Source organism: Mastomys coucha, unplaced genomic scaffold (assembly GCF_008632895.1).
Source record: "Mastomys coucha isolate ucsf_1 unplaced genomic scaffold, UCSF_Mcou_1 pScaffold4, whole genome shotgun sequence".
Taxonomy (NCBI): Eukaryota; Metazoa; Chordata; class Mammalia; order Rodentia; family Muridae; genus Mastomys; species Mastomys coucha.
The window spans coordinates 13,141,843-13,154,476 of NW_022196910.1; the positions used below are offsets into that span (position 1 = coordinate 13,141,843).

Here is a 12,634-nt window from a genome sequence, read left to right on the forward strand (position 1 = left end):
CAAAAAAAACAAAAAAAACACTTATTCAACATTAATCCATCCCATATAAATTATAACCAGACCAGGTGAACCTGACTACTCAAAAGAGAGGCTGAGGCTCAAGGATTACAAGTTCAAGTGCAGCCTGGGCTACTTAATGAGACACTGTCTCAAAATTAAAGATGAGAAGAGGGGTTGAGCTATAACTTAGCTTCCCTAGGACATGTAAAGTCCTAGGTTCAATCCCATGAATGGCCAATACACACACGTCATTTTTCTTCACCAATACTATGGGGTAACCAATATATCTTCATCATTATATTTTCTCAGCTTTGGGGTTGAACAAACCACCCTAAATGACCAAAGCCTTTGGGGCAGTTAAAATCACAAAACCATGTCATATTCCAAAACAAATACTGAGGGTAAATCACTAGATGCAACAGCTGTTCCAATGAACGCTTTCTAATTCCTCCCAGCTTCAGCTTGCCTGAAAACTAGAAGGTTCTCACTTCCCCCCACCTCCCAGAACAAACATATTTACGTGGCAAAACCATAAAACGCTTTTAACTTATTCATCAAGAAAAAAAATTGTTCTAAATATAAAGCTCTTCTTATAGAGCCACTCTGAGAAACAGAAAAACAACCCACTGCCTGGGCCTGTTCCATCCATGTCAGGATGCCACCTGGGAGGCTCAATGTGTAACAATACAAATCTAATCCGGCAGCTACCAGATCCGGCGCTCCATCCTCTTGTCTATATTTTATATTTTATGATAATCTTTCCAAATAGGTTTTTGTTTTGTTGCAGGGGAGATTTTTTGGGTGATGTTGTTTGTTTCTGTGGTTTTTTTTTTTTTTTTTAGACAAAGTCTCACATGGTAGCCCAGGCTAGCCTCAAACTCTGTCTCCACTACTTCTGGAGCATTAGGGTGAAGGCAAGAACCACCAGCCTTAAGCTGGAACAGGCTTATTAATTAACAATATATTTGCTTCCAAATCATATTTGCTATAATTATAGAATACTTCTCCATGTATAAACCTAATCATTTCACTTCCTTTAGAATTTTCTTCATGGTACCCCCAGCTCCTCAGAGCAGTGCTATGGTTTAAATCTGAAGTTGTCCCCAGACAGGCTTGGGTTCTAAACACCTGTGCCCTGCCTGCCCTGTCCTGCCCGGTGGCACAATTTCTGGAGGCTGTGGAAACTTTAAGAGGTAAGGCTAGTTGCAGAAGGAGGTCCCTGCTTCCTGGTAATATTAAGAGGCTCTGCCCCACCCTTCTTCTGCCACACCCTCCTGGCCTTAAGGGCCTGAAGCTCAGCCAAAATCAATTTTTCCTCATGAGCCATTTATGTCAGGGGGTTTGTTGCAGTCAGGAGAAATGTAACCAACACTGAGGTTCAGACCAAATCTACCAGTTATAGGATGATTTCCAATTCAATTATTCTTCTGCAATCTGATTCACTTGTTCAAATTTTCAAACCTTCTCCCAACCACTCTAATTCTTGCTCTTTACCTGGACGAGCTCCTTGGCCAAGACGGGCTGCATTTTTTTTCCTTTAAGAGCACAAGGATCATTGCCTTCAAAGCAGGTACTTTCGACTCTGCATAGAGCAGAGGGATTAAGGGCTACATTGTATCCCTTTCCACTGGTGTCTCCCTATTCTCTCTGGTCAGTGCTAGAACTCTGAACTGCTATAGTCCAGGCAAGAATATACGGCCTCCTGACCTTCAGAAACCTTGTCTTTCCCCCTGTTGTACCAACTCTGCTCAAAGCATCAAAGACACACAGCTTGTTTTCAAAACTCCTAGCATCTCCAAATAGGGGACTGGAGCCAGTGCGCTCCTAAGCTCCCCACTGTGCTGCATACAGGGCAAATTCCATCAACTCTCAGAAACTCTCCTCTTTGGAGGCTTTCCCCTGCTATAAAACTCCAAAAGCACTAAAGATTCTGGCTCTTACCCAAAGCATCTCTCTATCACCAGCTTTAAACCCATGAACACCATCCATTTTGACACCATCCATTTGAGCACCTCTGTTCTTCCTTCTCTCTCTCTCTCTCTCTCTCTCTCTCTCTCTGTCTGTCTCTCTCTCTGTCTGTCTCTCTCTCTCTCTCTGTCTCTCTCTCTCTCATGGAAGTTTTTAATTATTTTTTAAAATGACAAATAAATTTACAACTTTATGGAGAAGGGCAGGACACTGTTATGCCACCTAGTGTTTGGTCAACTTGACCCAAGCTAGAGTCACTTGAGAAGAGAGACCCTCAACTGTGAATATGTCTCCACCATACTGGCCAGTAGACAAGCCTGTGGGGGAATTTCTTGACTCATAATTGAAGCAGGAGTTCTACCTCCTACCCCCTCCCACCCTCAGAGCACGTGGTCCTGAATGGTATAAGAAAGAAGGATGAGCAAGCCATGAGGAGCAAGCTTGTTAGCAGCCATCCCCCATGGCCTCTGCTTCAGCTCCTGCCTTCAGTTCCTGCCTCCAGGTTCCTGCCTTGACTTCCTGCTCAGACTTCCTTCAGTGAGGGGGTTTGACCAGAGAGCTGTAAACTGACATGCCTTTGTCTCCCTGAGTAGCTTTTGGTCATAGTGTTTTATCATAACAACAGAAACCCATCAAATCCCAGTGATCAGCACATCCATCACTGATTTTTAAGTGTTCCCACGACACTGCTGACATGACCTCATTGCAGCTCTATGGGACTTGGATCATGAAACTACTTTACCTGTGACATTTTGGAATAGTAATAATAACAATTTTTAAAAATCCCACCCCTAAGGGAGGAAACAATGCTCTCCCTGATCCTACCTAGAACATGCTGTCTGTTTTGCCTTCTCAGATCACATCCCCCCTCCCATTTGCCCCATGCATCAGCCACCCCCCCCATTTGTCTTAACAGCAGGCATTTGCTAGTCACTGCTGGCCCCTCTCCACCCCTCCTGCTCTGCTTTCTCTCTCCTTTCCCATTCCTCCTCCCCTGGGTCCTACTACAGAAAACCCAATCATGACAAGCAATGAGAACTATGGCTTCCACTCACAGCCAGGCCCTCCACGTGCTGCCGTGCCTTCTGTCCTCAGGAATTCATGACAGCGCCTCCAACAGATATTTTCAACACTCTTTAAGCCATCAGTTATTATGGCTACCATTTGCCAGGGCAATGCACACGAGGCCATGTGTTACCTCTTTTCTTCCTAGGAGTTTCTACACAACTCTTGGTGTAGAGGTACATAAACAATACACAAGCCAAACATTTACTGATAATAAGTAAGTGTACTTAAAAACAATATTTGATATGCATATAACTTTAGTATGTATTAAAGGTGAATATAAATACTTATACTTCTGAGGTAGATATGGTTTTACATTTTTCCATAATGAATTTAATCTTGGCTGATATTTGAGATTACAGAACATAGAATGTGTTAGTCAGGGTTCTGTACAATGACAGAACTTATAGAACTTATTAATACATACATACATATACGTGTGTGTGTGTGGTATATGCATATGGGATTTTATTAGAATAAATTATAAGCTGTTGTTGAGCTAATCCAACAATGGCTGGCTATGAACAAAAAGTCCAAAGTTGCTCAGTCCATGAGGCCGGACATCTCGGCCAGTCTTGAGTAGGCACTGGAATTCTGAAGAAGTAGGCTCCAGTGCCAGTGAAGGAGTGGACTTGCTAGCAAGGTGAGGGCAAGCAGGCAAAGGTTCTTCTCTAGGCTTCCAAAAGAAAGTGCGGCTCACATTAGAGGTGAGTTTTCTCAGCTCACATGATGTGGATTAAAAGTGTATCTTCCCCTCTCAAGATCCAGATTAAAAGCATGTGTTTTCTCAGCTCAAAAGAAGGCATGCCTTCCTGCCTCAAAGATCCAGATTAGAAGTGAATATTTCACATTTAAATATTTCACATTTCAAATAAACCAAAAATTCCTCATAGTTGTGACCTCCATTTTGGGGTTTTAGTTAATTTCAGAGGTAGTCAAGTTACAACTACAAATAACTATCACACAGAACAACTATACTGTGTGTGTGTCTGTGTGTGTGTGTGTATGTGTGTGTGTGTGTGTGTGCGTGTGTGTGTTCATGGGTTCGGGTGCACTTACCCATGGGCATATGTGAGGAAACCAGGGACCAACATTAAGATGTCAATCTTCAAGCATGAGGACCAGAGTTTGAAACCCCAGCACCCATGTAAAACCTAGACATGGTTCTCGGATCCTAGCACCACTAGCAAGAAGGGACAGGCAGGTCCTGGGAACTTGCAGGCCAGCCAGCCTAACACAACAGTGATAGACCCTGTCTCAAGGCAGAAAGCAACAGAGGACACTGAGCTCTTGCTCTGACCTCTATGTGTAAACACAAGTGTGTGTACCTGCACACTCATATGCATGCACCACACACACACACACACACACACCAGGCACAAATCAAGGTTGGATATTCTTTTTTTTTTTTTTTTGGTTTTTCAAGGTAGGGTTTCTCTGTGTAGCCCTGGCTGTCCTAGAACTCACTCTGTAGACCAGGCTGGCCTTGAACTCATAAATCCACCTGCCTCTGCCTCCCAAGTGCTGGGATTAAAGGCGTGCACCACCATTGCCCGGCTACAATTTCTTTCTTTAAGGTTGCTTGTCAGTGTGTTTTTCTGGATATTTTTCTCTCCATTCATTACCTTTTATGGCAATAAAATAGCTTTGTCAAAAAAAGAATCCTAATGAAATATCACTCCAAGTTTTAAGTGAAAGAAGTATTTGAATTATCTTGTTTAAACCTGAAGGCTATGATTTTTCTTGCTTTGTTTTCAAAGACAAACATTAAATTTGAGTTAACTTATTTAATAGTGTCTTCTCCGAAACATATTCATATTCTCACAAATAATGCTTAATCTTTAAAAATAAAAATTCTTAGATGCTTACACAGGGAACAGGAGATGAATATTTTCAAAATATATCATATACATGTATGAAAGTGTCATAAGGAAACATTATACATAATTAATATGTGCATTAATAAACACACTATGGGTGTCTGTGCGTGTGTGTATGTTTTGTTGTTTTGTTTTGTTTTGTTTTTCAAGACGGTTCTCTGCGTGACCCTGGCTGTCCTGGAACTCTGTAGACCAGGATGGTCTTGAACTCAGAGATCCTCCTTCCTCCTCCCGAGTGCTTGGATTAAAGGTGTGTTTCACCACCACCGTGCTTTAATCAATATTTTTAAAACATGAAAAGTGACAGATATTGAGACGAAGTTGACTCTAACATTTAAAATTGCCCCCCTTTTTCCACACCACCAAATTTCATTAGGGAAACCACCACACGCTCAGCCATGTGGTTAAATGAGGCTATATGATTGGTTCCCAAATCAAGCACATGACCTGGCCCTGGCCAATGAGAATTCCACATTCAGAACAGGCAAAGCATCCTTGGTGGGAGAGGGGACTTGCTGGGGCCTCTGATGAAACCAAAGGAAAGCAAACTGTTCCTGCGGTGGCTAAACACCGATTGGCCACCTCCACCATGGCCTGGGAAAGCTGTCTGCAACAGGTGAGCTGGGGAGAGCTGCTTCCTGGGTCTGACCACCTGCATCTAGCTGTGACTGAAGCAAAACTGGTGGGCCTTTCCACCAACACCGCCAGTGGATTCCTCTGTTTGTCTGTCTGTCTGTCTGTCTGTCTGTCTGTCTGTCTGTCTGTCTGTTTGTTTGTGTCAAAACATACACAATTTGGTTCTCCACGGCCAACCAAAATACCCCTACACACCCTACTGGTGCCAAGAAGCTCATAAAATTCACTGAAATTAAAAGAAAAAAATACAAAAAAAAAAAAAAAAAAAAAAAAAAAAAAAAAAAAAAAAAAAAGCCAGGCGGTGGTGGCACATGCCTTTAATCCCAGCACTTGGGAGGCAGAGGCATGCGGATTTCTGAGTTCGAGGCCAGCCTGGTCTACAGAGTGAGTTCTAGGACAGCCAAGGCTACACAGGGAAACCCTGTCTCAAAAAAACAAAAAACAAAAAAATAGTATTTGTAGCTGGGCAGTAGTGGAGTTCGACTTTAATCCCAGAACTCAGGAGGCAGAGGCAAGAGGATCTCTGTGAGGCCAGTCTGGTCCACAGAGCTAGTTTCTAGGACAGCCAGTGCTACACAGAGAAACCTTGTCTTGAAAAACCAAAATAAATTTTTGTTTTGGTGGTATGAGGACTGAAGCTTCATACATTCGAGGAACCATTTTACCAGGAAGCTACAGCCTCCGCCTGCTCTTTACTTTATCTTTTATTTATTTATTTTTTATTTTTTTCTTTTTTCACTAACTTGTCCCGGCTGGCCTTGAACTTGCCATTCCTCTACCACAGCTGCTGGGATTACAGGCCTGAAAACATCTGTTCTGACACTCTCTAATTCTCTTCTATCTTGAAAGTGTGTCTCCTTTCAGTTTGACTCAGTATTACTCAGTAAGCTCAACTGAAACCACCGTCCCCAGGGAGGGATGTGGTGATGGCCAAGCCAGCTCATCATCCTCTTTTTCCTTCTGACTTCAGAGCATCCACCATGCCCATCCTTAGCTCAAGTCAGAGACTGTGGCATACTCCTCCTGGTCTCTTCTCCTCCTTCCCCATTCAACACATGGACTGTGTCTACCACGGCCAGGTTATGCGAGCCCTCTCTTTTCCTAAGGCCCCCTCTGTGGCTCCAACTTCCTAGTACCTCAGTGTCTCCTCCACCCCCCACCCCCAATGTGTATTAGTTTGTCCTCTCCGTGTTCCATGTCAGCCCTGAGGATCAAACTTGGGTTTGCCTGCAAGCACCTTTACCCACTGAGCCACCTCGCTGACCCACACAGCCCCAGGAGTTAGCACCCCAGACATAATCTTTTAATTCCTCCAACTTAATATTGTCAATGGCTCTTGAAACACCCATAAAGGAAGCCTAACTCCTGGCCTGGAAGCAAAGCCCCTTCACACACTAGCCCCATCTTACAGCCCTCCAGCCCAGGACAGGGGCTCCATTCACACACTAGCCCCATCTTACAGCCCTCCAGCCCAGAACAGGGGCTTCATTCACACACTAGCCCCATCTTATGGCCCTCCAGCCCAGGACAGGGGCTTCATTCACACACTAGCCCCATCTTACGGCTCTCCGGCCCAGGACAGGGGCTCCAGGAGGGACCGGGAAATGGCCAGGCTCTGTAACCCTGTGGCCTCCATTCATGCTCTTCCCTGAGCACAGGCTCTCATCTTCCTTCCCTCTTCTCTGCATGAAGCCTTGCTCCCCCATGGACCTCCAGCCCAACACATACCCCACCTATTTTCAGGAAGAGCCCTTATCACCAGCAGCCATTGTATGTTGGATTCTTGCACACAGAAAAAGGCAACCGAGTAGGGAAGATGTAAGAACTGGATGCCTCCCGCAAAGCCAGACTTACATTTTTCCATTTGATGCTCCTTTATGCCTAAGAGATTATCACATGACACCAGGTGTGTTTGTACATAAAACAGGTATACAAATGTTTATTAATAATACATTTTGAAGAAATTTATTTTTAAACTTCACCAAATTTTTAAACATGTTAAAGATGAAAGAAATTGGTTCACTCGTGAGATGGGAATGCTCATTTATTTTTTACGTAAGGAGTTAAATCTTGGGTCAGCGAGATGGCTCAGTGGGTAAAGGTGCTTGCAGATAAACCTGAGGATCTGAGTTTGATCCTCAGGGCACACATACTTGTGTGTACACACACACACACACACACACACACATACACACATTAATAAAAACATTTTTTTTTTTAAAAAAAGAACTACATTTTGGCTAGGTATCTGATACTGCAAGGCATCCAGCATTCTCAACAGTTTTCAATTTATCATATTTTATTTTATAATAAAATGCCACTTAAGACTGCCACTTCATTTAATAAACAGTTTACAAGGGCAGAAGTGTGTTCAGAACCATTCCAGAAATCACGGGAAACTCAAGCACTACACCAGGAATTTGAAGCAAGTGATTACTGCTTTTGTGTCCCAAACTGTCACTTGAAATGGCTATTTAATTCCCCGAAAACTTTACAACACTCAAGTCTTCTCTGAATTCTTCTTTGAGACTTTAAAAAAAAAAAAAGTCTGATTCTATTTTAATATTGGAGCAGTGACAGCTTTCAGGTCCTCCCCCTCCCCTTCAGCCTGATATCCACACAAGCTGTACAAAAGCCTGCCTTCCCTATAAGGTCCAGCCCCGTCCTCGTGGAGGACCCCTCGCCCTAACCCATCCCCAACCATGATACAAACCAAAGGCATGCCCATCCCCCACCCAATCTAAGCGGACCACTTTGGGTGTAACTCTCCTTCTCCCCAGAAAGCCTCACCAAATAAGTCCCAAATCTTTTCATGCTCTCTTGACACCGTGTGGCCCCAACACCTAACTAACGGGGAACAGGAAGGGTAAACCACAACCTCCACGGTTACCGTTTGAATGTGATATGTGAAGCGTCCCGGACAGGTCCCTGTGTTTGCACATGTGGTCCCTAACTGGTGATGCTGTTCGGCAAGGTCGCTAAACTCTTAGGAGGTGTAGACTCACTGGAGGAAGCGCTGGCCTGAGCATTGTGCCCTTTCCCTCACTTCCTGTTCTGCTTCCCGAGAGCTGATGCAATGTGATCAGGCAGGTTCCGGTTCCAACAGCCTGCCTTCCCCTCCTTCGGCCATATCTTCCCTTTCTTCTATACATTGTTTTGTCAGGGTATTTTATCACAACAACAGAAATCAAACGACCACAATGAAGTGACTAGAAACCCCTGAGACGATGGGCTCCTATACGGGCCTTATTAGATCTAGATTTCAGATAGAATGCAGAGGAATGGCACGGAGACACGGACGACATCCCTGAGCATAGGAAACCTCCTGTAGAGATGCCTGATTAGGAACTCCTCAGCCTACAGTTCAGTTCAAAATGGGTTATATGAAAGGATGTCTCGATACAGCTTCCATGGCCGTAACAAAACACCTGAGACCGGGGAACTGCAAAGGATAGAGAAGACCAAGGCGGCACACAGATCAGCATTTGCTGGGGCCTTCGTGCTGTGTCAGCAGTGTTGTTCGTCAGCATTCGGCAGAAGACACGGAGACACAAGCAAACACACTTGGTTCGTCTCTCTTCTCCTTCTTAGGAACCGCTAATGCCATCATGGGGGTTCTACCATCATGACCCCATGAACCCTAATTACCTCCGAAAAGCTCAAAGGGTATCAACAGAGAGGTCTAGGGGTTGACTTTACAACTTCAGGAAGATCCGCTCATGTTACAGAAAATGGTTGTACTATTCCCCTGAGTATCTGGGAATATCTAGTTATTGCTGCCGAAACAAGGCTCTAGTTTGCTCCCTGGATAGCTCTGAGGCACAGCAGGGTCCCTGGCCCCACATGTCGGGCTCCCTTATGATAAGGGAGTTGTTGCTAACTCAGTCTCTGTACAGGTTAGGGTGGGAAGACAGATTCTTCTTAACATTCTAAACTAGCATACCACTGCGGGGCTAACAGGAAAAGCCGCAAATGCTAACATCCTTCAAATAGTACTTTAGCTGTCAATCAAATGGTAACATTTACTAGTGCACAGGGCAGAAAGTACCCTGTTGTCTTGTCAGCCACTCCTAGACCCCTAAAGGTCAGAACCACCAAAAACAGCTTTTCTCGGAGACAGAGGTTATAATATCAAAATGTCAAGTACTTACACATCTTTAACCGCTCCTGTCGGACCTAGGGGGGAAAAGAAAAACATTTGTATTGGTGTGAGAGTACTTGTAAAAACTAAACCCAATACCTAAATGGATTGAAAATTCCTAAATGGAATGTGTGTGCGTGGGTGGGTGGGTGCACTCTGAGTCTATTTTCTCTTGAGTCTACCCTTCCCCTTTCCCTTCCCACCCACAGACCAGACACAGCCCACGGCTCTTCACAGATCATCTATGCCCTGCGCCCACCTCTATCTGAAAGACTCAGAGCATGGCTCCTACCCTTACTAGCTAAGACATTGTGTCGTTCTACACATGAAACCTCATTTCCCCTCTGGAATCGGGGCAAAAAGACTGTCCTTCTCAATGGAAATGAAATGGCCACAGCTTTCCAGAGGAGGGAAGGTGTGCTTACAAAGTGGGTGAATAAACACGGAGAAGACACCGAATGCCATGTGACTCAGTCGGGCCAAAAGCAAGTTTGATTTCCTCCAGAAAGTGCGTGAGGAAGGAGGCAGGCAAGCAAAGACAAACACTTTGGAATTTAAAATCCTTTACACCATCCTAAAACACCCTAAAAATTAAATTATAAAACAACAAAAACAATCAGCGAGAGGATATTTTTGGTAGTACAAATAAATAATAAGCAGTGCCTCAAAAATGAGCAATTTTCAGAGTTGAAACAGAGGATCTAAATGAAAGACCAGAAAGAAATAATATTCTCCTTAGGTTGATTCACGGGGAAGCATGAGGGAGTGTATTCTCGTTCCTTGTGTGGTGGGAGAAGGGACATCCGGAGATGTGAGAAACTTTGCTTTTCAGAGTCTTATACAGAAAACACATCTTGAGTCTACAGTTACTGAAGAGCACATGGAGCAATCACAGAAGGGGCATCCCAAGCGGCATGCTGTATTCCCAGGGATGCTGCAGCAGGCTTGGCACAGAACAGGAAGGCAACACTCTGTCTCCAGTGGAGTGGAGTCCTCTCTCCAGTGTTTGTCTAACAGTCACCAAATCATTATGCTCCTGTGTCTAGTGAAGGAGGGCACCCTGGACAGACAGAGGCGGCTTGGAAGGCAAAGCATAGTAGCCTGGTTCTTTTTAAAACAGCAGCATGTTGTGTAATTGGCCCTCACTTCAATCAGGAAGTCTCAGTCCTCTTCACCCTGATTGCACTGGGCTCTGGGTACCATTAGAGCCTCTCCCTGCTGGGCTCACTGCTGGTGCACATCCCAGCAGGCTCAGCAGGACTGGGTAGTGTCATCTTCTCAGAGTCCGCACCTCCTTCTCTAAGATAACTGTGCCTTATCGGAAAACGGTGTGTGTGTGTGTGTGTGTGTGTGTGTGTGTGTGTGTGTGTCTAGTAGCTGTGGCTGGGGTGAGGGGAAGGACCCAGCCACACTTCACCCCAGGCAGGCAGGGCTGGAGAGCAAGCGAACCTCATTTTCAGAAAAGAAAGGAATTGCCACTGAGAAACCAGATAACACGGTCAGCTAACAACTAGGGTACGGGGTACAGAGACTGCGACTCCTTCACACCTGCTTCTTCTCAGAGATTTTTTTCCCTTACGATAAATGTGTAATGTTTGAAAATCTGTGGCAAAAGTATTAGAGTACATAGGCACATAAATGTGAAATTTAAAACCACTTTATCCTGAAAAGGGGAATCAGATAATAAAACAATAAATATATATATGTATATGTGTGTATATGTATGTGTGTGTGTGACCTCCCTGTAACATTTTAACCATGTTTTGTTTAATCACAATAAACAGGATCAAAATTTCTAGTCTAATTTATGTCAAAAATGCTTTGACTAGAATTATTCAGAGTGGCAAAATAAATAAATAAAAACCCCATTTGCTTTAAACTGTATAAATTTGGTTTATAATTTACTCAACAACAACCTTCACTTTCCGACAGACTGCCTCATGCCCGTTTAAACAGCATTTATGAGTTAATGTCATGGGCCTTAAAAGACACAAGAGACGGAGGAAGAGGCTGGAGAGACAGCTTAGTGGTTAAGATCGCTTGCTGCTGTTGTAGGGACCCAGTTCCCAGTCCACATCCACATGATGGTTCACAAACATCCCTAACTCCAGTTCCTTGGAGAGCCCATACCTCCTTGTGATCTTAGAGGGCACCAGGCAAGCACAGTGCACACACACACACACACACACACACACACACACTGAGGGAACACACTCAAACACATTAAATAAAATAATCTTTAACGTTCCTTTTTAAAGAGATGGAGGGAAGGTGGCTGTCTTAAATGGAAAGGAAATGGTAAACTACAAAAGAAAGCCCATTTCTTTCTGAAGGTAACTGCCTTTAAGATTTAAACTCGATTTGAGCTGTTCCCATGAGTTCACCAGAATCGTTTTCACCTTCCACTTTACACTTAGGAACAATTTCATTACTGCATCCATGAGTTCTCGAAATCAAAAGTCTGCCACATAAAAATGCACTGCAAACTCAATCAAAACATATATATATATATATCCCTGGTCATGGTGCCTGTTCACAGCAGTAAAACCCAAACTAAGGCATCATGAGTTTCTTTTTAGAAGTGAAATAATTAATCAACTAATTAATTTAGCAGTGGTGATAATTGAACCGGGACCTCATTTATGCTAGGCAAGTGATCCTTCACTTGGCTGTCTATATGTCTGAAAAGGGGGACATTTACACACAGGGGGATGGGGACACAAGCACGGCTTTTTAAGGAAGACCACTCAATATGGCATCACCTTACTCATGTCCTTCCTCACCTTAAACCGCACTTCCAGGGCCAGCAAGGTGGTTCGAGGGTGGGGGTGGGGGTAAAGACGCCTGCAGCCAAGGCTGTCGATCTGAGTTGAGCATCTAAGGACATGGTTGAAAGACAGAACTGATGCCACCAATCTGTATTCTTACCTCCACAAGCATGCCA

The 12,634-nt window shown here is 44.1% G+C and overlaps 1 protein-coding gene across 2 annotated transcripts in view; it reads right to left on the bottom strand.

The window, feature by feature from the left end:
- Positions 1 to 12,634, bottom strand: part of CUNH12orf75 (chromosome unknown C12orf75 homolog) — a 43,621-nt gene that overhangs the window by 18,549 nt on the left and 12,438 nt on the right. For both annotated transcript variants that reach the window (XM_031350143.1, XM_031350144.1), the window contains exon 2: positions 9,701 to 9,725. In XM_031350143.1, the coding sequence (XP_031206003.1) occupies positions 9,701 to 9,725 (25 nt within the window). The remainder of the gene's footprint in view (positions 1 to 9,700; positions 9,726 to 12,634) is intronic.